Source organism: Bufo gargarizans, chromosome 1 (assembly GCF_014858855.1).
Source record: "Bufo gargarizans isolate SCDJY-AF-19 chromosome 1, ASM1485885v1, whole genome shotgun sequence".
Lineage (NCBI taxonomy): Eukaryota > Metazoa > Chordata > Amphibia > Anura > Bufonidae > Bufo > Bufo gargarizans.
In genome coordinates this window covers 625,361,172-625,388,359 of record NC_058080.1, presented here as the reverse complement: position 1 = coordinate 625,388,359, position 27,188 = coordinate 625,361,172, and the positions used below count along the sequence as shown (strand labels likewise).

General features: G+C 43.6%; 1 protein-coding gene across 1 annotated transcript in view; it reads right to left on the bottom strand.

The window, feature by feature from the left end:
- Nucleotides 1-27,188, bottom strand: part of FBXL17 (F-box and leucine rich repeat protein 17) — a 724,848-nt gene that overhangs the window by 291,834 nt on the left and 405,826 nt on the right. The window contains exon 7 of the mRNA XM_044275955.1: nt 17,288-17,364. Coding sequence (XP_044131890.1) covers nt 17,288-17,364 — 77 coding nt within the window. The remainder of the gene's footprint in view (nt 1-17,287; nt 17,365-27,188) is intronic.

Sequence of the window (27,188 nt, the reverse complement as noted above, 5' to 3'; positions counted from 1 at the left end):
GCTATTTGATCGGTCTAATATGCTCAAATGTGGTGACAGTCTCCCTTTAAATCCAGGAGGTGGGCCCTGAGGACCAGAGTTGGGGAACACTGCTGTAAGGGATATCAGCTACTTATACATTGACTTTGTGGTAAGCTTATGTACATACACAGAAGCCAGCTGAAAATCATGGAGGAGGGACAGTGCAGCCGACTAATTAGAGGGGAGGTGTGTTTTAGACTTACTATGAAGTTATATGAGTTACCTGGGAATTTGATATTGATGGCCTATGCACAGGATAGGTCAGCAATATGAGATTGGCAGTGGGCCGATACCTAGGACCTTGACCATCAGCTGTTGGAAGAGGCATCAACGCTTCATAAGTATTTAGGTGTCTACCTAGGTCATGGACGTCACCATACATCAGACACAGGGCCTAAGGGAAGTTCAATTCCATGCAAGTGAATGAGGCTGAGCTGCAATACCAAGAACAGCCGCTATACAATGTATGGTGCTGTGCTTGGTAAGCTGTAAAAAGACTGCAGCGGCCTCTTCAAACAGCTGATCGGCGGAGGTGACAGGAGTTAGACCCCAAACGATCTTATATTGATAACCTATCCTGAGTATAGGCCATCAATATAAAATTCCTGGATAATCCCTTTAACTTAAAATTAGGCTTGAGCGATTCGACCTTCGGATCATAGAACTAAAGTTGAGTCGTTCAAATACTTAAATTTTAACGTTGTATCCGCACAGCATTAAAATGTATTGGCTCATGGGAATGTATTGGCTCCGGGGCAATGGCTTGAGTCATAAGATGCTGTACTGGACACAGGATCTGCAGATTATTAATATTAAAGGGGCTCTCTCGTTTAGAAAAATTTTGTAGTCCCTATTAGAGAATTCTGAGTTAATAGAGGGGTCTTTTTAGTCTTGACCAGAGCGAGTACAAAGGTTGTCTCTCTTGACCTGAGGGATCTGTTCAGTCCTCCAAAAACAGATAATTCCGTGATTTGCATGAGCTCTGTGCAATGAATAATCTCTCCTGTGGTGGCACTGTAGGGGAATTGAACACTTACTACCTGGTTTCCACACAGATTACAGCTATGTGCTGGAGGGGCACCGCTTATTGTTAGGAGACCCATGAATAACTAGATATCGTTGAGAGTGGACTATCTTTTTAACTGCTTTTCCACAGTCTTTCCTGAGGTTATCCAGGAAAAGAGATTTGTGACTTACCCTCAGGATAGGTCATCAGCATCCGATCAGTGGGGTCCAAAACCAGAGACCCCCACCGATCAACTGTTTGAGAAGGCAGCAGCGCTCCTGTAAACTTCACTCTGTTTTTTCAAGGACAGTGACATCATGTTCATCATTCACGTGGCCTAGGCACAGGTCAGCCCTATTCAAGTGAAGGAGGCTGAGTGCAATACCAAGCACACACACCATACAATGTATGGCGCTGTGCTCGATGAAAACGGAGAAGGCCACAGAGCTCATAGGAGCGCACACGGGTGCAAATTGTATCAAAACACTTGCATTTTCAAAATGTACTCTCCCCCACCTGGGGTAAAAGGTCTATTTTCGAAAATTATACATAAGTACCTTGTGTGATTTATTGACCCAGGTAGTTTCAAATCCACTTCTCTATACTTTACACTACATCGCTAAACTTCCATTACGAAAAGTATGCTATGCATCTAAACAGCATTCAAGTGTGTCTGCAAGTCTTCATAGTGTTGTCTGTCAATAAAAGTAGAACTGTGCTTTACTCTGGATCTTTATGCCACAATCATTGAGGTTTCTATTAGTTGTTTTGCTGCTATTCGGCAGTATGAAGAAACTGGTTCTACATAAAACAGTTAAGGCTAGTTTCACATCTGCGGTAAGGTATCTGGCAGGCTATTCCGGCAGAGGAATAGCCTGCCAGAGTTCACCGAATCTAGCCTAGCTGGTGGATACCTCTAACGGGATCAGGCTGGTTTTTGGTATGCACGAGCCGAATCCCAGAATTGTCAATGGGGGTCTGGCAATACTGGATACGGTGAAGGCCTTAGGGCTGTTTCACACGAGCGGATGCCGTGAGTGACATCCGCTCCGTGAATGACAGCCAAGACCCGATGCAGACAGCAGAAGCACGGAGCATTAACATGATTGATAATGCTCCGTGCCTCTCTGTGACCTCTTTACTACGAAATCACAGTGAGATAAAGTTGTCACCATGAATTTGTAGTAAAGAGATCACAGAGAGGCACGGAGCATTATCAATGATGTTACTGCTCCGTGCTTCTGCAGTTCGCATCGGGTCTTGGCAGTCATTCACGGAGCGAATGTCACGCACGGCATCCGCTCGTATGAAACAGCCCTTAGAGTCTGCCGGATACCTAACTGCAGGTGTGCAAGTCGCCTCAACTGTTCAATTCCTTTAGCTTTTTTCATTGAGTTGTCCCATTAAGGCTACTTTCACATTAGCGAGGTACAGCAGGCTGCAGTTTTTGTCCGGCCGCCTCTCTGTATGTTTGCCATGCTGCGACCAGATCTCCGGCCCATCTCCATTATAGTGAATGGGGCTGGAGTGGACTTCCGGCAGAACACATGGGCTAGCATTAGTAAGGATCCGGCAGAATGTTCCACTACCGGAACAGCCTGCTGGACCCTGCTAACGCTAAAACGCTGAAAGTAGCCTAACATGTCGCGAATCATTTTCTTTCATACATCATCTTACATTATGTATTATACCCCCACTGAATTTGTGGCACAGTTTCCACTTAAAGGGGTTGTCAGAGCTGAACCCAGACATCCCTCCATTTTCACCCTGGCAGCCCCCTGACATGAGCATCGGAGCAGTTCATGCTCCGATGCTCTCCTTTGCCCTGCGCTAAATTGCACAGGGCAAAGGCATTTTTAGGAGTTCCGGTGACGTACCAGGGCTCTCGATGGGTCTGACAGGAACCCCGGTGACGTCACCGGCACTGAAGGGCGGGATTTAGCTCTGCCCTAGCCAGTAAAATGTCTAGGGCAGAGCTAAAGCCCGCCCCTCAGAGCCGGTGACGTCACCGAACACACTGCCGGGCGGAAGTTACCGCCCCGGCAGTGTGTTATTGAAAACAAAAGAGCCCGTGCTCTGCGCGATTTAGCGCAGGGCACAGGAGCGCATTAGAGCATGAGATGCTCCGATGCTAGGCTCAGGGATGCTGCCGGGGTGAAAATAAGGGTATGTTCGGGTTCAGCTCTGAACCTGGACAACCCCTTTAATACAGGCAGAGACAACTTCGGCAACGTTGTGCTTGGCAGCATCTCACCTTACAGTCTGCACAGAGCCAGCTCTGCTTAGCTAACCATGGAAGAAGTTACAGTTAATGAATATCATGTAGCAAAGGATAATTGTTTATAAGGCACAGGGGACTGGATGGGCGGCTTCTGTTGTATTTCCCAAGGAAACAGGCAACTAATTAAAACTTATAAAAAAGCTAAGTTATGAGAGTACAAATAACACCATAAAAGACAAAATGGGGATAAAAATAACACTTCGCCAAATAAAACTAGACTGATCATAATAAGAAAATGAAACATATGTAGTTTTACAGATGAAGCACAGCAAGAGCGAAGAATGGAGAAATAAATTACACATCATGCAAAAAAACTAAGAAAAAAAGAATACAGTAAAATACAAATGTGATAATAAAAGTGCAGGAAATGCTTGGCTTATAAAGTCTAGCTACACTGCTTTATCATCCCAATCCACTTGTAAAAATGTTATATACAATGTGAAGTGGATCTCTTTGGGCTCAATTATTGAATGCCAAATGCCATTTTTGAGTGTACTAGGAAGCCAGGATCATGACAAACGATATGATACACGGAATATGTCATCTACTCCTGACAACACTAATCAGCTTGGTATGCCTTCACTTTTGGCTAAAGAAAGCACTGCTGTCCCCTGGTGGTGTATGTAACATTTTACCTATTTAAAGCTATAGTAACTCTATTGGCCACTTTCCCTAGGAGTTCTCAAACACAGTTGTACACACAGATAAATATGTGTATTTCACTAAATTTGTACATAAATATTTCATACTATACATGCCTTAAAGGGGACATGTCACCCCTCCTGACATGCATATTTTAGAGCTGCACTTCTCAATCCTAAGCATCTTTTCATAGAACTCTCTTATTCTTCCTGGAAACGTATGAATACATTGACAACTTGGTGTTACCATCCCCTAGGGTGTACTGTGTGGAACGGATCGGGCAATGTCAGAATATGTAGGATGTCTGGTAAGGATGAGTAGATGTATCAAACATTTTTTGATTCATTTGAAACTGCACAGAAATTTGATGCAAGTATGAATCAATTGAACCCAAGTACAGTGGATATAAAAAGTCTACACACCCCTGTTAAAATGTCAGATTTCTGTGATGTAAAAGAAATCTGACAAAGATAAATCATTTCAGAACTTTTTCCACCTTTTAATGTGACCTATAAACTGTACAACTCAATTGAAAAACAAACTGAAATCTTTTAGGTGGAGGGAAGAAAAAAAACTAAACTGGGGATGTAGCTGTGTTCAGAATTAAACAATCACATTCAAAATCATGTTAAATAGGAGTCGGCATACACCTGCCACCATTTAAAGTGCCTCTGATTAACCCCAAATAAAGTTCAGCTGCTCTAGTTGATCTTTCCTGAAATTTTCTTAGTCGCATCCCACAGACAAAAGCCATGGTCCACAGAGAGCTTCCAAAGCATCAGAGGGATCTCATTGTTAAAAGGTATCGGTCAGGAGAAGGGTACAAAAGAATTTCCAAGGCATTAGATATACCATGGAACACAGTGAAGATAGTCATCATCAAGTGGAGAAAATATAGCACAACAGTGACATTACCAAGAACTGGACGTCCCTCCAAAATTGATGAAAAGACGAGAAGAAAACTGGTCTTGGAGGCTACCAAGAGGCCTACAGCAACATTAAAGAAGCTGCAGGAATATCTGGCAAGTAATGGCTGTGTAGTACATGTGACAACAATCTCCCATAGTCTTCATATGTCTGGGCTATGGGGTAGAGTGGCAAGATGAAAGCCTTTTCTTATGAAGAAAAACATCCAAGCCAGGCTACATTTTGCAAAAACACATCTGAAGTCTCCCAAAAGCATGTGGGAAAAGGTGTTATAGTCTGATGAAACCAAGGTTTAACTTTTTGGCCATAATTCCAAAAGATATGTTTACCGCAAAAACAACACTGCACATCACCAAAAGAACACCATACCCACAGTGAAGCATGGTGGTGGCAGCATCATGCTTTGGGGCTGTTTTTTTCAGCTGGAACTGGGGCCTTAGTTAAGCTGGAGGGAATTATGAACAGCTCCAAATACCAGTCAATATTGGCACAAAACCTTCAGGCTTCTGCTAGAAAGCTGAACATGAAGAGGAACTTCATATTTCAGCATGACAACGACCCAAAGCATACATCCAAATCAACAAAGGAATGGCTTCACCAGAAGAAGATCTAAGTTTTGGAATGGCCCAGCCAGAGCCCAGACCTGAATCCAATTGAAAATCTGTGGGGTGATCTGAAGAGGGCTGTGCACAGGAGATGCCCTTGCAATCTGACAGATTTGGAGTGTTTTTGCAAAGAAGAGTGGGCAAATCTTGCCAAGTCAAAATGTGCCATGGTGATAGACTCATACCCAAAAAGACTGAGTGCTGTAATAAAATCAAAAGGTACTTCAAAAAAGTATTAGTTTAAGGGTGTGCACACTTATGCAACCATATTATTTTATTTGTATATGTTTTCTTCCCTCTACCTAAAAGATTTCAGTTTGTTTTACAATTGAGTTGTACAGTTTAAAGGGAGTCTGTCACCTTCATATGGCCATATACAGTGCTTACATGGCTCTGTAGCACACCTATACAGGATTGTAATGGTACCTTTGTCTTTGTCTTTAGACTTGCACCAGCAGGAAAAACGAAGTTTAATTCATATGCAAATGAGCACTCGCAAGTGCCCAGGGGCGGCATTCAGTGTGCAAGTGCCCAGGCTGCTCTGCCTTCTTTTCACTTTACTCCTCCCCAGTCTCTGTCTTTGCCCGCCCTCCAAGTCTCTTGCCTCATCGATAGGTCTGGACTTGGAGGGCGGGCAAAGGCAGAGACTGGGGAGGAGTAAAGTGAAAAGAAGTTCTGAAATTATTTATCTGCGTCTCATTTTTTTACAGCACAGAAAATTGAAATTTTAACAGGGGTGTGTAGACTTTTTATATCCACTTTAAATCCGTGCGCTGTGCTTCTTAACATTCTGCAATGTTGAGTTTGTTGAGGATTTTCCAAAACTGAATGTCTCCATTCATTTCAATGGGGTGACGGGGGGTAGAAGTACGCACAAAGTCCATGCTCCGCTTTCTTCTCCTTTAGGCCTCTTTCACACGACCGTATGGCTTTTTCAGTGTTTTATGGTCAGTTTTTCACAGATCCGTTGTGTTTCAGTTTCTGTTCCGTTTTTCCGTATGACATATACAGTATACAGTAATTACATAGAAAAAATTGGGCTGGGCATAAGATTTTCAAAAGATGGTTCGGCAAAAACGGAACGTATACGGAGGACATATGGATGCATTCCCGTATGTGTTCTGTTTTTTTGCGGACCCATTGACTTGAATGGAGCCACTGAGCGTGATTTGCGGGCAATAATAGGATATGTTCCATCTTTCAACAGAACGGAAAAACAGAAAATACGGAAACGAAATGCATACGGAGTACATTGAATTTATTTTGCGGAACCACTGAAATAAATGATTCCGTATACGGAACGTAAAAAATGGCTCGCATACGGAACGCAAAAACGTTCATGTGAACGAGCCCTAAATCCTCCTCCAGATAGGTCACCAATATCAAATTGGCAGGGTTCCCGGGACTCCTGCCGTTCAGCAGTTATAAGAGGCTAGCGCTCCATGAGCGCTGCTGCCTCTTCCTAGGTCAGTGACATCACTGTACATCGGACAAGTGGCCTAGTTGCAATTCAGGAGTTGGACCCCCAACGATCTCATATCGATAACCTATCATGAGTATAGGCCATCAATATCAAATTCCTAGATAATACCTTTAATCTACAATTACGCTTGAGCGAATCGACCTTCGGATCACAGATCTGAAATCGATTCGTTCAAATATTTACATTTTAATGTTGTATCCGCACAGAAGCATAGAATGTGTCGGCAGATAAGAACCATTTGGCCCATCTAGTCTGCCCAATATACTGAATACTATGAATAGCCCCTGACCCCATCTTATATGAAGGATAGCCTTATGCCTATCCCATGCATGCTTAAACTACCACTTCTGCAGGAAGGCTATTCCATGCATCCACTACTCTCTCAGTAAAGTAATACTTCCCGATATTAGTTTTAAATTAGAGGGGCAAAGGTTTAAAAGTATGTCCTCTTGTTGCAGTTTTTCTTCTTTTAAATATTCTCTCCTCTTTTACCTTGTTGATTCCATTTATGTATTTAAAAGTTTCTATCATATCCCCTCTGTCTCGTCTTTCTTCCAAGCTATACATGTTAAGGTCCTTTAATCTTTCCTGGTAAGTTATATCCTGCAATCCATGTACTATTTTAGAAGCTCTTCTCCGAACTCTCTCCAAAGTATCAATATCCTTCTGGAGATATGGTCTCCAGTACTGAGCACAATACTCCAAATTAGGTCTCACTAGAGCGGCATGAGCACCTCCCTCTTTCTACTGGTAATGCCTTTCCCTATACACCCAAGCATTCTGCTAGCATTTCCTGCTGCTCTATGACATTGTCTGCCTACCTTTAAGTCTTCTGAAATAATGACCCCTAAATCCCTTTCCTCAGATACTGAGGTTAGGACTGTATCACTGATTTTATATTTTGCTCTTGGGTTTTTACGCCCCAGGTGCATTATCTTGCACTTATCAACATAAAATTTTAGTTGCCAGATTTTTGACCATTCCTCTAGTTTTCCTAAATCCTTTTCTATTTGGTGTATCCCTCCAGGAACATCAACCCTGTTAAAAAGCTTTGTGTCATCAGCAAAAAGACGCACCTTTTCATCGAGGACTTCTGCAATTTTGCTGATAAAGATATTAAACAATATGGGTCCCAGAACAGACCCCTGAGGTACCCCACTGGTAACAATACCATGGTCTGAATATGCTCCATTGACTACAACCCTCTGTTGTCTGTCCCTCAGCCACTGCCTAATCCATTCAACAATATGGGAGTCCAAGCACAAAGACTGCTTATTGATAAGCCTTCTATTTATTGGCTCCGGGGAGCCAACGTTCTTTTCGCCCAAAGTTGCGCGAGACTTTGGTTAATTCCTAATGTATGCATATCTGCGTATTGAAAAATAAAAGATTTCAGGGACCGTGGCAGCTCCCTGAAACTGCTGATCAGCAGGGGTGCCTGGGACTTTTCATCATGTAAACAAATAGCTGGTTTCTTTACTTCCAGCTTATAGCACTTCTTGTTACTGTATTCAACCAAACCCATGATGCACTTCTCCTTTCTCTGCCACACCTCCAGCACCGCCCCTAACAACAACCAGCTAGTGTATAGCCCCTCCCACCAGCTAGTTACATAGACACTCCCCTATCACTGCCCCTAACAACACCCAGCTACTGTATAGCACCTCCCACCCAGATAGTGTATGGCTCCTCCCACTCTGATAGTTACATAGACACTCCGCTATCACTGCCCCTGTTGCTGCTTTGACATGTCCATGAACAAGGAAATAAGAGTGAGCTGCAAGGAATAGACCCAGGGAATGGCTGGAATGTAGGGGGCACGGATCAGTGAGGCATTACTTTTTATTTATTATTTTAAAGCATTCTCTACATGGTCAGACAGACAATCAATCACTTAGCCAGACCTTAGTGTTTAAATAATTGTGTATGGTAAAACCATTAATATAAGGATCATCTATAAGCTACCCTAAAATATTTATGCTAGGGAGTACAACTACAGCCATTAACATGTTACTCCACCGCAAGTGCCCAACAAGTGGACTTCAAATGAAGTGCTTTTTGCTTCCGTGGAGCCACCATGATCAGATGACAAGCCTGATGGATCAAGCCAATCTATTCAAAGCAATTATTTTTAACCACTTCTTGTCCTGCAACATAATATTATGATGCAGTGATGGCATAAGCTCATGAGCTGTGTAATACAGCCGACTAGAATTGTTGCGATACCAAACTTTTGATTCAGTTTTGATACCATAAAATAGTATTGCGATACTAGATACCATTCGAAACCACATGAAAAAAAAAAAAGCCACGTGCATTCCGCATTTTAAAAAATGGTGAATTGCATAGTTTTTATTTATTTCTTTTTCTGTTCGGGCGTTCACCGCATAGATTTTTTAAAATATTTTAATAGTTTGACTTTTTGGATGTGGCAATATGTGATGTTTATTTATTTATATTTTATATGTAGAATTGGGAAAGGGGGTGATTTGTACTTAATATTTTGGTGTGTTTTTTACCTTTTATTTAATAACTATTTCCCCCCTTAGGGGCCAGAACCTGGGATCTTTTAATCCCTTGTCCTATTCACCCTGATATCTCTCTATCAGGGTGAATAGGCTCTCACACTCTCCCTGCTGCCCTGGGCTCTGTGCACACAGCATCAGGGATGTTACCATGGCAGCCAGGGCTTCAGTAGCGTCCTGGCTGCCATGGTAACTGATCGGAGCCCCAGGATTACACTGTTGGGGCTCCGATCAGAAGCTGCTACTGCCACCAATGAGAAGGGGAGGGGACCCTGTGGCCACTGCCACCAATGACTTTAATACTGGGGAGGGGCAGATTGTGCCACCAATGAAAATTAACCTTTAATACAGGAGGTGGGTGCTGGCAGCAGATCAGCGGCAGTTGCCCCCTCAGGTGCGGCGCCTGAGGGGTTAACGGCCGCTGATCGCAGCTCCCTGTCAGAGGCAGGGTGCCGGCTATATTATATTGCTGGCATTTGCTTCCTGTATTAAAAGTTAAAGACGACCTTTCATGGGTCCGGACTTTAAGTTAGCAGGCTACATAGAGAGGCGCCCAGGGATCTCCCTGCACTTACTATTATTCCGGGGCGCCGCTCCGTTAGTCCGGAATAATGTGTCCCTTGGTACTTTCGATCTCTTGGTAAAACTGGGAGGAGCCTGCCCTTTTTTGTGCAAAATGTTCTCGTGCCAATTATACCATATGGCGAATGACACAAATAAGAAAACTCCAAAAACTATGGCGGAATTGCTGAATGTTTTTAATCTATTTCATCAGCACCCACCGCAAAAAAAAAATAAAAAAATTACAGTATATCATTCATTAAATTTACTTGAAAATTGCATCATTTCAAAATCAAACTCACTGCACAATAAATAAAAAACAAATAAAAGCTATTATTAGGACTGGACCCACTTATCCCAATATAATGCAATAGCCATAACATATAATAAGAAAACCCATAATTATGTAATGTTAAAACTGGAAATGCTTGCTTTAAGAAGAAATGTAGTCGTAAATTCTTAATCCCAAATCCATCAGCCGCATATGGCACAGAGGTCGCCCTTCTGCACACCTCCCTTGTACGCCTGCTATGCGTTGTGGAGGATACATTTTATCCCTGGCCATAAATTCTCCTTTACCAGCCCCTATACACACAGTCCTGTGTACATTCACATCTGTTCAAAAATCTATTTCCTAGTAAAATCCTGACCCTCGGGCGGAACTCACTCTAGCAGCAAAAACCTGACACTAACATTATATGTGCCTAAGGGGTAATGTTACTTTGCGCACAAGTTAGTCAACCAATGAAAACTAAAACAAGGTATAATAAAAGCGTAAAAAACATAGCAGGGAAGGAAAAATGAATGTCGACCCGTTATAGTGTCCGTGCTCCTTCCACAAGCATCATGGGGGCAATCGCAAATCAAAATGGACCAGGACAAGTGATAAATACACCTGGTGCCTGCAAGTCAGCGCCACAGCTATGTGACCCGTACATAGAGGAATGACAATCCCTGCCTGCTCACTAGACATATTATACACCGGAAAGCCGGTTTTCCCTGCTAATAAGTACTACAGCCCGGGGAAGCAGTGAACTCTAAAAGTGGAGCAGAAAATTGGAAAGACACATTCACAAGTCTATCCGCGAGTCCTGTCCTCTCGCACACAGATACATCTTGCTATCAGAGTAATTCATTTGACACACACTCTCCCCTGCAGCCGACTCTTACCAGTCTTTAGGAAGAGATGGGCTTCTTCCTTGCAGTTTAACTTATCATCTGTTGCCTATTTCAATTCTGCCATTCTTCCCAGTCACTTCTCCCTGCCTAATGCAATTATTCTATAAGAGAAGAAACGAAAGAAAACGGAAGCAAGACAAAAAGAAGCCAAAGGATTAATTCAGGTTACCGATACCGCATGAAAAGACTTGAGTGTATTGAAATGTATTTATTTTTTCACTCCCGTCTTGGTGGACTCAGATGGCCCGAGGCGGTGTTTTGTGGCGCGTTTCATCTCGCTATGCTATCACTATTTTAGCACACAATTTAAGAGTGGCACAAAGCCAATTTTTTTTTATTCTTACCCCCTATATTTTTTAGGCAGTTAAAAAATATATTAACATGCTGAAATGCTTCTTTTAGCCAAAATTATAGAAATATAAGAATAACGTAAAAAAACAAACAAAAAAAAACAACGAAATATACACCAATAACAAATATCCACCATCACAGATTATTAGGGCTAATGCACATGACCATTGCCTATTTTGCAAACACGGATACCGGCCGTGTGCGTTCAGCATTTTGCGGAAAGGAACGTCCAGGCCATAATAGAACAGTCCTATCTTTGTCCATAATGTGGACAAGAATAGGACATGTTTCTATATTTTTGTGGATGCCACGGAACAGACACGTGGTGTGCTGTCTGCATCTTTTAGGGCCCCATTGAAGTAAATGGCTCCACATCTGATCCACAAAAAATGCAGATCGGATGCAGACAAAAAATATGTTTATGCGCAAGAGTATTTTGAAAATGTTTCCCATACGTTTTTAGCTGGATACGTTTTTCTTTGTAATCTTTCATGATTAGATATTATATAGAAAGCTTGCAGCAATTAGTTTTCATCTAATCATCTTATTTGACTTACAGACCGTCGGGCAGCCGCATGCGGATCGCGGAGCCATTCACTTGAGGCACAGCCCGAAACACCACGGAAGCACTCCGTAGTGCTTCCGATCCATGTTTCCATTCCACATCTCCGTGATTGCGAACCCATTCAAGTGAATGGGTCCGCAATCCATGATGGGGAATGCACACAGGGGGACATGCATGTAGCCTTATTCAGATGAATGGAACTGTAACATGCAGCCATGTAATCGATGCTTGTGCACCTTTACTACTGTATGGTATAGGTATATGCTACATATATATATATATATATATATATATATACAGTACAGACCAAACGTTTGGACACACCTTCTCATTCAAAGAGTTTTCTTTATTTTCATGACTATGAAAATTGTAGATTCACACTGAAGGCATCAAAACTATGAATTAACACATGTGGAATTATATACATAACAAAAAAGTGTGAAACAACTGAAAATATGTCATATTCTAGGTTCTTCAAAGTAGCCACCTTTTGCTTTGATTACTGCTTTGCACACTCTTGGCATTCTCTTGATGAGCTTCAAGAGGTAGTCACCTGAAATGGTCTTCCAACCGTCTTGAAGGAGTTCCCAGAGATGCTTTTCACTTGTTGGCCCTTTTGCCTTCACTCTGCGGTCCAGCTCACCCCAAACCATCTCGATTGGGTTCAGGTCCGGTGACTGTGGAGGCCAGGTCATCTGGCGCAGCACCCCATCACTCTCCTTCATGGTCAAATAGCCCTTAGACAGCCTGGAGGTGTGTTTGGGGTCATTGTCCTGTGGAAAAATAAATGATGGTCCAACTAAACGCAAACCGGATGGAATAGCATGCCGCTGCAAGATGCTGTGGTAGCCATGCTGGTTCAGTATGCCTTCAATTTTGAATAAATCCCCAACAGTGTCACCAGCAAAGCACCCCCACACCATCACACCTCCTCCTCTATGCTTCACGGTGGGAACCAAGCATGTAGAGTCCATCAGTTCACCTTTTCTGCGTCGCACATTTGGACTTATCAGACCAAAGCACAGATTTCCACTGGTCTAATGTCCATTCCTTGTGTTTTTTAGCCCAAACAAGTCTCTTCTGCTTGTTGCCTATCCTTAGCAGTGGTTTCCTAGCAGATATTCTACCATGAAGGCCTGATTCACACAGTCTCCTCTTAACAGTTGTTCTAGAGATGTGTCTGCTGCTAGAACTCTGTGTGGCATTGACCTGGTCTCTAATCTGAGCTGCGGTTAACCTGCGATTTCTGAGGCTGGTGACTCGGATGAACTTATCCTCCGCAGCAGAGGTGACTCTTGGTCTTCCTTTCCTGGGGCGGTCCGCATGTGAGACAGTTTCTTTGTAGCGCTTGATGGTTTTTGTGACTGCACTTCGGGACACTTTCAACGTTTTCCCAATTTTTCGGACTGACTGACCTTCATTTCTTAAAGTAATGATGGCCACTCGTTTTTCTTTACTTAGCTGCTTTTTTGCCATAATACAAATTCTAGCAGTCTATTCAGTAGGACTATCAGCTGTGTATCCACCTGACTTCTCCACAACGCAACTGATGGTCCCAACCCCATTTATAAGGCAAGAAATCCCACTTATTAAACCTGACAGGGCACACCTGTGAAGTGAAAACCATTTCAGGTGACTACCTGTTGAAGCTCATCAAGAGAATGCCAAGAGTGTGCAAAGCAGTAATCAAAGCAAAAGGTGGCTACTTTGAAGAACCTAGAATATGACATATTTTCTGTTGTTTCACACTTTTTTGTTATGTATATAATTCCACATGTGTTAATTCATAGTTTTGATGCCTTTAGTGTGAATCTAGAATTTTCATAGTCATGAAAATAAAGAAAACTCTTTGAATGAGAAGGTGTGTCCAAACTTTTGGTCTGTACTGTACATATATATATATATATATATATATATATATAGTTGTGGTAATGTGAACAGTGCTGGAAGGTGTCTTGTCCCACTTCAGGTACCTCAGATGGGTGAGACAGATAAAATCCAGAGAGTGGCAGTAGTCTCAGCAAAGCATAGTTTGCCAAGACATTTTTGTATACATTTTCTGGGCTGGATTTTACTTGGACTGGTGGCTAGGCTTGGTGGAGGGAGTTCCCAGTCCATACCCTTCCAGTATGGGTTTTCCTTTCTACCTGAGGTGATCGCAGGTGAGGCCTGCTGTAATCAGGCTGGCATAAAGCGCCTCAGAGTAGGTCAGTCTGAGGAGAGAGAGCGAGACTGTTTTGTGAAGCAGAGGTTCTGTTTGTGGTCTCAGTCAGGAGGACTGAGGGGCCACAAGGTTTTGAATAGCCTGAGGTTTGGAGGACCTAGCGACACCTAGAGAACGAGGGTTGCACGCCCAGCGTCTGGAGAACTACTGGGCCACACTCCCCCAAAAGGTACTGGAGTTGCCACAGCCTTGAGGCTGCAGTATTGATGTTGGCTGAAGAAAGCCGCATATGTTGTCCATGTGTGAACTGAGCTCTATGAGTGAGGTAGAGACGTATTGTGTTTAGGCAGCGCCTAGACGGGCAGGAGTTTATTTGTGTATTAAGTGTTGGCGGTGTGGGAACCTCACCCCACCCAGTGATGTATAACTGGACTATCCTTTATAAGAAGACCGTCAAAATAAATGCACAGTTTGGACATGAAAATCCGTTGTCTGGTGAGATATCTGTGAGTGTGACCCCCTGAAAAGAGACGATCCCTTACATAGTGTATTTATGAACATACTGTATTGACTGGAGGCAACCCATTTTTACATGCCTCAGACTTAGGCCTCATGCACACAACCGTTGTTTTGGTCTGCATCCGATCCACATTCATTTCAATGGGGCCGCAAAAGATGCTAACAGCACACCATGTGCTGTCCGCATCCGTATTTTCATTATGTGGCCCGGCAAAAAATAAAAAAGGACTATGTTCTATTTTGTTCTGATAGAGGACAAGGCAGAGCGCACACGGCCAATATACATGTTTTGCGGATCCACAGTGTGGACCACAAAAACGGCTACTGCTGTGTGCATGAGGCCTTAAAGGGGATTTACAGATTTTTGAACATTTTTTTTAATTTGAACCCAAGTCTGATGAACCTGTTGAAAAAAACATGTTCATCTGCTGCCGCCACCAGTTTCGGCTCCCTGGCTCTTAGGCCCCTGTCTGTAAACATCTGGATGGACGAAGTGATGCACTGCTGCAATCAATGGCCTTAGCAAGTGGCACGTCACTGCTGGGTCACATGCCAGCTGGGGACACATCACCAGAGACCAGTCATTGGTTGCAGCTGAGCTCATGACCCCACAAATAAGGACCAGAAGACCACAGAAGAGAGCCAGGGAGCTAGGTTAGAGCAAGTGAGTACGATCAAAAACCTAACCAAATGATTTTCAAGATATTTCCATATAACTCTATGGAAAAACTAAGGTACCTACTATATTTTTCTTAATCACTCAGAAAAAAACATGCCGTACCAATAAAAAAATATGGAAATTGCTAGCGACTCTGTAAAAAGGGTTTTGGTGGAGTAACATATTGATGACCTATCCTCAGGAAAGGTCATCAATATTATATTGATGGGGGTCTGACTCCCACCAATCAGATGTTTGAAGAGTCCACAGCATTATTGTGAGTGCTACAGAAAAGTCCCATTCGAGTGAATACCAAGCACAGCCACTACACAGTATCAGAGTCACGAGTCAGCGGCAGGAAAATCTGTAGATCTGCAGCAGATTGTTCTCGGTGGCAGATTTCTAATTTGGTGGTGGCTTTAGAGAAGTTTTTACAAGAGTAATAAAAGAGTATTTGGTTGAGGTTTCTCTGCTTACCTATATGCTTCTATGAGATTCTCAATTCAATCTGCTTCCAAGAAGTAACCTGTCTCTCCTCAAGCATTTGTCAAATCAGCTGCTGAAAAAACCTCTACCCTTTTAGGGCTCGTTCACACGACCGTTGGTGTCCCGTTCCCATATTGCGGACTGCATTTGCGGATCCGCAATACACGGGCACCGTTCCGTTGTCATTCCGCATCACGGATGAGGACCCATTCATTTCAATGGCTCCGCAAAACCGGATATGCGGAACGGTGTGAAACGAAAGAACGGAACAGAACACTACAGTGCTTTCTGGGGTTCCGTTCCGTGCCTCCGCACCGCAAAAAGATAGAACGTGCTCTCCCTTTTTGCGGAACGGAGGGATCGCGGACCCATTCAAGTGAATGGGCCTGTGATCCCCATGAGCCTGTCCCACGGAAGGTGCCTGTGCATTGCGGACCGCAATTTGCGGTCCACAGCACGGGCTTCACACGTTCGTGGGAACGAGCCCTCACACTGTGTGCACACGGTGGAGTTTTTAACATTAAAGTAGATGGGATTGGTGAGTTCTGACTGTGGATTTGGCAGTTTTCCGCTGCGGAATCAGTGGAAGAGTCATTGGCAGATTTCCTCTGTGTGAACACACTCTCAAATGGCTTGTCCGCAATAGCACCAGCAGTCAGACCCCCAGATATAGGGCTGGACTCCTGGAAAACCCCATTTAACTGGAGCCATTTTGAAAAGATTTTCAAGCTACAATGGATTCCTATGGACAGCGGTATCAGAGCATTATTATGGGAGATTCATTTTCATAATGTTCATTGACTTTTCTCTTTAAACCCCCTCCCAGGGAATATATAGTAGGATACATAATGCAAGGACAAATGCATCAATTGACTTTCGTGTTCAGCTCTGGGTTAATAATGAACGCACTAACAGTGAAATGCATAGACTGCGCTCAAGATGGCGGCGCGTCCACAAGATACATTAGCACCAGAGAGAAGGAGACCATTATATTGTGTTATTAATGCACACGACAAATGTTGACTAGCTGCTCAATAATTCTCCGGTGCGGAGAAATGTAATTACGTGTAAGCGCTATCAGTATGCGGGTATTGTGTACAGGTCAACAATTACGACACAAGTTAATTTCCTAATTGCCGGAGCGCTGTCAGCTGACACAATTTACGTAGGTATGGAAGGTGCGATATACTGTAAATTCTGCCGTTATTGCCCGTCACCAATATTTCACACTAAGCTGAACACGTTCTTATAACAGCTCATAAATAACAGTGGTTAAGTGGATGCAGCTGCCAAATAGAATACAGAATGAGATACCGTGATCCGTGATCTTGCACGTTACTAAGTAGAGCTCTTTCAGGCTTCGGCCTTCCTTTGCAATAACTTCTACGCATCTGTAAAGAAAAGAAAAATCATCATCATCAAGCTGATCTGTCAGCTCCCCCCTTATTCACCATAAAGAACTATTCATCTGACTTTGCCTCCCGTGGCTCTATTATCCATCCTGGAAATACATTTGCTCATGGGTTGTGTCCCTACACCTGCTGACACATTCAGACTGTGCAGTGAGAGACCCAAACTGATGAGAGGAAAGCTAGCAGTTGTCAATGTAATCAGACATTTCCAGGAGGGATAAAAGAGGAAGGGCACAAAGAGACTACTATTTAAAGGGGGCCTGTCACAGTTTCTAAGTAAGCATACCGGCATGTAGGGAAGGCGCCCCAAAACATAACCATACCTTTCTTGTCAAAATCCCATCCTCTAATTTAAAAGTCATATTTTTAGGCAAATACGGTTTTCGGTGCACCATGGGCGACGCCGCTCCATTCAGTGCACTTGGCTTCCATTGCCTCATCATTAACAGCTGGGAGATCTCAGTGGCTCTACTGGTGGAGCGATGGTGCACCGAACAGAGAGGCCCCACCCACAGTGCACTGAAACCGTATTTGCATAACAATTAAAGGAACTATTTCTCGGGATTAGAGGATGGGATTGTCACAAGAAAGGTATGGCCGTGTTCTGCGGCCACCGACCTGTATAGAGGTATGCCTATTTAGAAAATGCAGCTTCAGAAGGCACAAAACTAGAATTTCAAACTTTTTTAAAAACAGGATGTTCGGTATATTACCACAACAGCATTAAAAACATTTCTACAGATTGTTATTCGGATCCTCTGAAACACAAAGTCATCATCAGATTCCATTCACCAAACCTAACCATATCCTACACACATCATGCCCTGATGCCTGCCAGATAGATGTACTAGATAACGTCCTGCGCACGTCCCGCATGAGAAGTTTTATGAGGCTGCTCTCATTTCCTGAGGTTACTGCTGGCCTGATTCTGCCGCTCACAGAAGGCAGCAGCCCCTCCTGTGACTAATGTTCCTTCCCTGCTTAGATTAAAGGTTCCTCGGGGATGGTGATCACTGCTGAAGCAACGGCCTCCATCATTCTAGACCACTGCACAGAAAAGAAGAACCCCGGACACATCCAGTTCGAAGTACTGTGACAGAAGAATGTCTAACTGCAAGAAAATCATTAAAGGGGTTGTTTCACTTAGAGAAAGTGGATACAAGGCCCTTTCTACTGTATTGTGATTGACAATATTGCTTCCTTCACTGGCTTGATTCATTTTTCCATCACATTATACACTGTTCGTTTCCAGGACTAACAGCCACAGCTGCGCATGCGTATCTTCGTGCGCGCCAAAGGGTCGGGCCACCAGGGAGGCGGCTGCTTTTTCCTACAATGTGCAAGCACACCCTTGCTGATGGATTGCAGGGTGGTCGTAACTTCTGGATATGAGCAGTGCATAATGAACGAAGCCAGTAAAGGGGGCAATATGGAGAATCGCAATACATTAGTAAAGGGCCCTTTGTACTGTATGGGCAGAGAATTGCACAGGCGCTGTAAATGTACCGCTGATTAGTTAGTTCATTGGGTAATCCAATAGTACGCAAAAGTGATTGTTTACTGGCAGCAAATCGTGCCGTGTAAACACAACCTCCTGCAGGGAAACAACCAGTCTTTATAGGGAAGAGCGATGGCATTAGCGATCGCTCCTCCCTATACTCTGGAGGAGATCACTCCGTTAGCGATCAGCAGATTCCCATGTAAAGGGACCATAGACAGGCTGTCTAGACCTGTACCAGATTGATCACAGGGGCTCAGACTGGAGGATAAATGTGTTTCACTAAGGCCTCATGCACACAACTGTATGTATTTTGCGGTCTGCAAAAAAAGATCCACAAAAAATACGGAAGACATCCGTGTGCATTCCGTATTTTGCAGAATGGAACAGCTGGTCCCTAACAGAACAGTCCTATCCTTGTCCATAATGCAGACAATAATAAGAGGATGTTAATGCAGCCATATGGAAACGGAATGCACAGGAAGTAAATTCCGTATGTTTTGTGGACCCATTGAAATGAATGGATCCGCATGCGGTCTGCAAAAAAAACTGAACATTTGTGTGCATGAGGCCTAACTCATAGATTGTAAGCTCTTGCGACCAGGGCCGCCTTCCTCTTGTTCTAATTATTGACTTGTCTGTTGCTATGTTATTTACGTGTATTTTATAACTTACCACGTATTTGACGTGGTGAGTGGTTTATTACGCTTTGGCCAAAATGTACACCAATGCCTCATTCAACATCCAGCATAGAGGCAGGGCAGAGTGCTGGTTGCAGAGTGCGATTTAATTTGTGTTTTTGCGTTTGTATCTGTATTTCGCCATAGCAATGTGCACCTGCATACAGGGTTGTGCGGGCTGAACCCCCCCATATTTTTTTGCTATGTTATTTATGTCTGTTTGTACATAAACCCCTGATGTAAAGCGTTGTGGAATATGTTGGCGTTATATTAATAAAGATTATTATTATCATCATTAACAGATACCAACTATTGGTTGGCTAAGGCTACTTTCACACTGGTGTTTTGGCTTTCCGTTTGTGAGATCCGTTCAGGGCTCTCACAAGCGGTCCAAAACGGATCAGTTTTTCCCTAATGCATTCTGAATGGAAAAGGATCCGATCAGAATGCATCAGTTTGCCTCCGTTCAGTCACCATTCCGCTTTGGAGATGGACACCACTGCTTGCAGTGTTTTGGTGTCTGTCTGATGATGCAGAGCCAAATGGATCCGTCCTGGCATACAATGTAAGTCAATGGGGACGGATCCGTTTTTACTGACACAATTAGGCACCATAGAAAAAAGATCCGTCCTCCATTGACTTTCAATGGTGTTCAAGACTGATCCGTTTTGGCAATGTTAAAGATAATACAAACGGATCCGTTCTGAACGGGTGCATGCGGTTGTATTATCGGTGCAGATCCGTCTGTGCAGATCCATGACTGATCCGCACCAAACGGCAGAGTGAAAGTAGCCTTAATTTGAGACAGATGTGCACATCAGAACTGTACCACAGTTTTGGCCCTAAATGACACAGCTTAGGCCCCACCATCTTTCACACAGCGCCATACCCACTTCCCACTAAGTCCTCCCGATAAGCATTGGCGCTGACACATTTGTAAATCTGGGCCACAAGGTTCACTAGGAAACTGAACACTTCTGATGAGATATGCTCAGGTCTGACTAGAATAACGATCATATATATATTTGGGAGGTTGTCTATAAAGAGTTCTATTTACTAAACAGCACACAAGTGTTTGAGCGGTCGCTTAGCAACAGGTACTGCAGTCTGTGGGTGACCGCCACTGGTTCCATCTCCAGGGTTTCTACTGTAACATTGGACAAGTGGATATAGGTTAGTAGATATGTGTCATACTTTTGCAGCAAGAGGACATGTTACAATAACAATTCTGGAGCATCTATTTGTATGGCTCTATGTTGTGAAATTCCTCTGTTATTACTACCGGAAGTTTATGAATAAATTGCCAGCAGTCTGCAATGGAGGTCCAACTGGGTGTTACCAGTTGGGTAGTGTACCTCCAAAGGCTGTAAAGTACAGATGGGAGTGTAAGTGGAGAAACATTCTGTTTGTAGCTGGTTACCACGGAGAACTATAGTTCTACATAAGCGCTGCAGACACAAAATGTTGGAAAATTGTTAATCAAGATTAATATAAAATATTTCATTTTAGCTGCATTAGGAAAAAAAATTGTTTTGGAATACGGACATTTTGTGTTTTGCAAGTGGCGGAAAAAGGGGACGTGGCGTGGGCGGGTAACAGGACGGGCTGGCAGGCCATCTCATTCATCATTTCCCACACCAGTTTTTGGCGATGAAAATTATCTTAATCTACGGCAGCAAGAGAGCTGGAGTAGATTAAATCATGTCGCACGACTGGTGGCAGCAAGCGCCAAAGTTATGTAGAGGCCGTGCCTCAACATAACTTTGGCGCATTCACCAGAAGCGCACAGGGATTAAGACTGACGTATCAATTACCAGTCTTAATAAATGTCCCCCATAGAACTTAAGTATATACAGTTTATCCATTTTCAGGCAAAGTTGTGCTTTAAAAGGCCATATGACTATTACTAAAGTGAATTTTTTTTTTTTTTTACATGATCTTTTTTTAAAATCTGCAGATAGGTTAAATACTGAGCACAGATTTGCGTTTATGTATATGGATTGGCTATTATAAATGTAACTTCCAGTAGATCATATGATATACAACGGAGCAACGTGTTATCCAATTATTCCTTTCATATTTAAGTCTGTTATGAAACATATGGAACAATAAAACTGCTCCATTATTACTTTGATACATAACCTTCTGCTGACTCCAGGGAGGACTGAGGATTTCACTGGCCAGGGTTTAGTTGTGCTCAGCAGCCAAAGAAAGAAAATAAAAACCACATGTTTCTAGTACCACATAGATCGAACAAAAAATTGCAAATATGCAGCGTTGTTAACTGGTACAAACCTAATTCTCTGACCTGTTAGAATGGTGCATGCTGTAATCTGTAGTGAGTTATCTTCTCAACGGTGACTGTATTTGGGAGTTATAACCTCCTTTCTGCTCCTCAGCTGTGTCATGTGACCAACACTCTGACTTCCCACAGACACAGGACAGGAAGTCAGTTACTTCTCTATTCATTTCTATGAGATGGACATTGAGGATCCCATAGAAATACATAGAGAAACTGGCTTCCTGTCCACGCATAAGATGCTGTGTTATTTGAGAAGTCAAAGTGCTGGTCACATGACACAGCTGAGGATCAGAAGGGAGGTTATAACTCACAAATACAAACACTGGTAAGAAAATGACCTTCATTACATTTTACATCAGGTGCTTTTCTAAAAGGTCAGAGAAATATATACTGTATTTTTGTGGGAGTGCTTCTTAAGTGTAACTGTCATTTTATTTTTATTTGTGTAAGGCCCCCTGCACACGAACGTGTGCTTCCCGTTGCCGTATTGCGGATCCGCAATACACAAGTGCTGTTCCGTGGGCATTCCGCAAATCCGGAGATGCGGAATTGAAGCACGGAACCACTATGGAGTGCTTCCTTGGGATTTCATCCCGTACTTCTGTTCCGCAAAAAGATAGAACATGTCCTATCTTTTTGCGGAACGGCCGGATCGCGGACCCATTAAAGTGAATGGGTCCGCGATCCGCTGCCTCACGGACTGTGTTTGTGCATTGCGGCCGCATTTTGAGGGCCGCAGCACGACCACGGGGTGCACACGCTCGTGTGCAGGGGGCCTAATATATAGAGGCAGTGATGCTGACCATTTTTGTAATATACATATGAAATCTCATACGACCCGAGATGACGTCATTACGTCAAACGTCACTGCGCACAGGATTTCGGCTGAGATCTTCACTCAAGATGGCGGTGGCTGGCCCCTCCAGAGCTAATGGAGGAGGCAAGTATAATTTTTTTTTTTTTTACACTATTTCAGGTTAAATCTATGCACTGCCATGCGGTGAATCGAATTTATCCTGAAATTCAGATCGAATTCCACTTCAGTGGATTTGCTCATCTCCAGTCATCAATATTAGAAGCCTAGGATATCCATTTAATTTATTTTTCAAAGATCCTTGCTGTCTTCCAGTCTAATAAAAACTACAGTAGGAAAGCCATCTTTATTTCTCATCGCCAACACCTTTTACTGCCTTTGTACAATGTTGACTAGAAGAAAACTTTCAAAGGGAAACGGAGAAGCTACAAGAACATAAAAGTACCTTAGAAGGTACAACATTCACAGTACTTTAGCCTCCACAATAAGATACACTAACACTTAGGTCTTAAAGGGGTGTAGAGTTTAGAGAAACATACTAAAATACCCTTTTAGGTAAATCTGAGTGAGAGGAGGGGTCCTGGACACAAGGCAGAGAACTACAAAGACAGTGTCACCCTTTGTAGGACCCCAGCAGACCTGCACAATACATGGACAGCCCAAGGATTTTCATTCCAGCTGTTTAATGTCATAGTGGTCCAGAAGGGCAATTCATCATTGGCAGAAGAGTTCTCCACAGAGGAGACCTGTCATCCGCTCATTGTTGAGGGAGTCTTTTCAACAAAAAGAGAACAAGTAAACTAAATAATGGAGGAGATGGGTGCTAAATGTGTTAAAGAAAGCAGGGAATTACTCGTAGGGCTGCAGAAAGGGAAACAGGTATAATTTACTGCTCAAATCATGAACAGTAGCACTTTATTTCCCTGCTAATGACTTTCAGCAATTACATCCATCAGAGATGATCTACTTTCATAATTCCCCCCTATTATTTTACCTTTACTAAATGCGTGGCTTCATTTTCATCCTAACACAGACAATAAACATTTTTCCTTTTTTTTCTGTGTCCATTAAGTTTTTTTGTAGCTCGTATGCGGACCCGTTCACTTAAATGGGGCCACAAAAAACAGAAATGACTCTGTGTGCATTCCGTGTCAGCATGTCTGCTCCGGTAAAAAAAATAGAACATGTCCTATAATTGTCCGCATTACAGACAGGGATAGGACTGTTCTATTAGGGGTCGGTCCGTTACGCAAAATGCAGAATGCACTTGGCCGGTATCTGTGTTTTGCGAGTTCGCAATTTGCGGATTGCAAAACACCGAAAGGTCTTGTGTGTGAGCATAAAGGTGACGCTAGACAAATGGTTCATGCAGGAACTACTTGTATTGGGGAGGATAAGCTGGAGTAACAAACCATCAGTTACCGTTTAACAGTCAATGAGCAAACAATTAAGGCACTTTCTGTAGGTCAGGCCTCGTGCACACGGTCGTTGTTTTGGTCCGCATCCGAGCCTCAGTTTTGGCGGCTTGGATGAGGACCCATTCACTTCAATGGGGCAGCAAAAGATGCGGACAGCACTCAGTGTGCTGTCCGCATCCGTTGCTCCGTTCCGTGGTCCGCAAATAAAAATCTGCGGTATGCTGCTTTTCCGGGTCATTCGGGTCTCCGGAGACCCGATAACCCGGAATAGGATGGTGATTGGTGGTGTGATAATACACCACCAATCACCATCCTTAGATCCTGAGAGGTGGCGGTGACATCACCTCTCAGTATTGCATCATATTGGCTGGACGAGCAGGGGTTAAATTCCCCCAGCTCTGCTCTCCTCCACCACTCTGCTTCCGTGGAAAGAGGAGTCCGTCCGTCCATCCATCACTGAGCCCAGCACCCCCACGTGAGCCACCAAAGTTTGCAGGGACAGGTTTAGGGAAAAGTTAGATTAGGCAGGGAGACTGAGGGATAGTTTTATTTTCGGGCTTCACCCTGATCGGGTGTCTGAGGTCCACAGCACACTCAGCTGTGCGACCCTAGACCCCCCCCCCCCAGGGGTGCTGCAACTTGCCCCCTGAACCCCCTATACACACACACACACACACACACACATTTTTGGGGGCACAAGAGTTTATTTTATTTTTTTGTGTGCTTGCGCTGACTGTGGTTGGCACTCTTAGCATCCGGCCACTGTTAGCGCAGTTTGAACGTTTTTTCTAATTTTTGAGGCTTTGATTTTTTTAAATTTAATTTTATATATTTTTTCTGTTAGGTTTAGGGTGGGTTAGGGTAGTGAACGTGAACACCCGTCCCCCCTCCTCCCACACACACACACACACTCCCCTATGGCCCCAGTAGTACAAGGATGACCCCACTTTCCTTTTGTCATCCGCGTCCTCCTCATGTGGTAGTGATGATGATGAGCCACCAAGGCGGCAGAGACGCCGCCAGGCGGAGCAAGGGGACCCCCATGCCAGGGACCCTGTGGCCCACACTAGTACGAGCCGCCCTGGGGCTCGTACTAGTTTTCCGGCCCACTAGATAAGTCCACCTAAGCCCCCTACTTGGCTTTTTTTTTGTCACCTTACATAACAAAAAGTGTAATATCAAGCGATCAAAAGGTCATAAGCACCCCAAAATACTGCCAATAAAACCGTCCTCTCATCCCGCAAAATATGAGCCGCTACCTAAGACAATTGGCTAAAAACCTGACCTGAACTGGTAGTTAAAAAGTGGGTTTTGGAAAATTTCAGAAAAATTTCAAGATTCACTTCTAAACTTCTAAGCCTTGTAACGTCCCCCAAAAAATAAAATGGCATCCCCAAAATGATCCAAACATGAAGTAGACATATGGAAAATGTTAAGTAATAACTACTTTTTGAGGTATTACTATGTATTATAGAATAGAAGTAGAGAAATTGAAACTTGGAAATTTTCAAAATTTTTGGTAAATTTAGTATTTTTATTTATATTTTAACTTCATTTTACCAGTGTCATGATGTACAATATATGACGAAACTATCTCAGAATGGCCTGGATAAGTAAAAGCGTTTCAAAGTTATTCACACAAAGTGACACTGGTCAGATTTGCAAAGAAAAGCCTAGTCCTTAAAGTGAAAATTAGCCCGGTCCTTAAGGGGTAAGGACCGGGCAAAAGGCTGTCCGTGCCGTTCTGCAAATTGCGGAATACACACGGACGCCATCCCTGTTTTGCTGATCCGCGGTTTGCGGACTGCAAAACACACAACAGTCGTGTGCATTAAAGTGTTAAATGTCATTTCACAAAACTTTAGATATGAAGTAGTGACATATAAAAAGATTTTTTCAGTGTGGGTACAAGTGCTGAGACCCCCAACCGACAGCTTGAACAAAGGGGCAGAAACACTCAGCAAGCTTAGTGCTCCAATATTTGTAATCACTCTACTTCTCAGCAGAAGATGGGCTAGTAGAAGTCCATCAACCTGTCTTTACATAACGAGGATAGGCAATCACAGACAACAGGGCACAAAGCTTGGGTGAATACTTCTGCCCATTAGACCTCTTACACATGGCGTCGTTCGGCCATTCTGTGCATTGGGGACCGCAATTCGCGGTCCCCAATGCACGGGCACCATCCGTGCTTGCTCAACTTGAATGGGTCCATGATCCGTCCGCACAGCAAAAAAATAGAACATGTTCTATTTCTTTGCAGCGCAGAGGCATGGACAGAAACCCTACAGAAGCACTATGGAGATCTGTTTCTCTGTTCAAGTGAATGGGTCCGCATCCGTGATGCGGTGAGCACATGGCCGTGGCCAGTATTGCGGCCCGCAAACAGCGGCCATGTGCATGAGGCCTTAAAGTATAACTGTCATATTTTTTGGGGGAGTATTGGATTGTGGTGATTAATATCTCCTTGGTGGCCCTATTTCAACTTTTCACTGTGCATTCAATTACCCCTTAATTCCACAGTTTTGTTCCCTGTACTGCCTACTTTTACCTGTGCTTAAAATAGGGTTGCTAGGCATGGTCCGCCTATGTGTTGAAGGACGGAGGACGCAGAAGCAGGCTGCGTGCAAGGTGACTGTAAGTAAATGATTAAAGCCAGGTCCTCCCCAGCAGCTGATAACAGTGCCTGGGCTGTGTGCACTTCTCCCTGTCCCTGCGCTTGGCAGACGCTCCCTCACTCAGCAGAGCTGGAGAAAGCAGGGTTGAAGCAGCGCAGAGCAGGGAAGGGAGATCTGCCGTCTGCTCAGTGTATAAATGAAAGCAACGTGTGGTAAGAGGGCCCCTTTGTGTTGCAGGAGATTAACCCTTTAGGGGGAGGGCTCTGGTTACTGACACCTTTGGGGGGCTATTGTTACTGGCTAGTGAGGGCAGGCGGGATTAGCCTCAGGGTGAGGGCAGTGGCGGCCATCTTAACTGAATAATGAAATTGCAGTTTTATGCAGACTGCATAAATAAATTGCACATAAATTGCACATAAATTGTATAAATGATAGATGTTGATCATTTTCTATTACATCATGTGTTTTCCAGG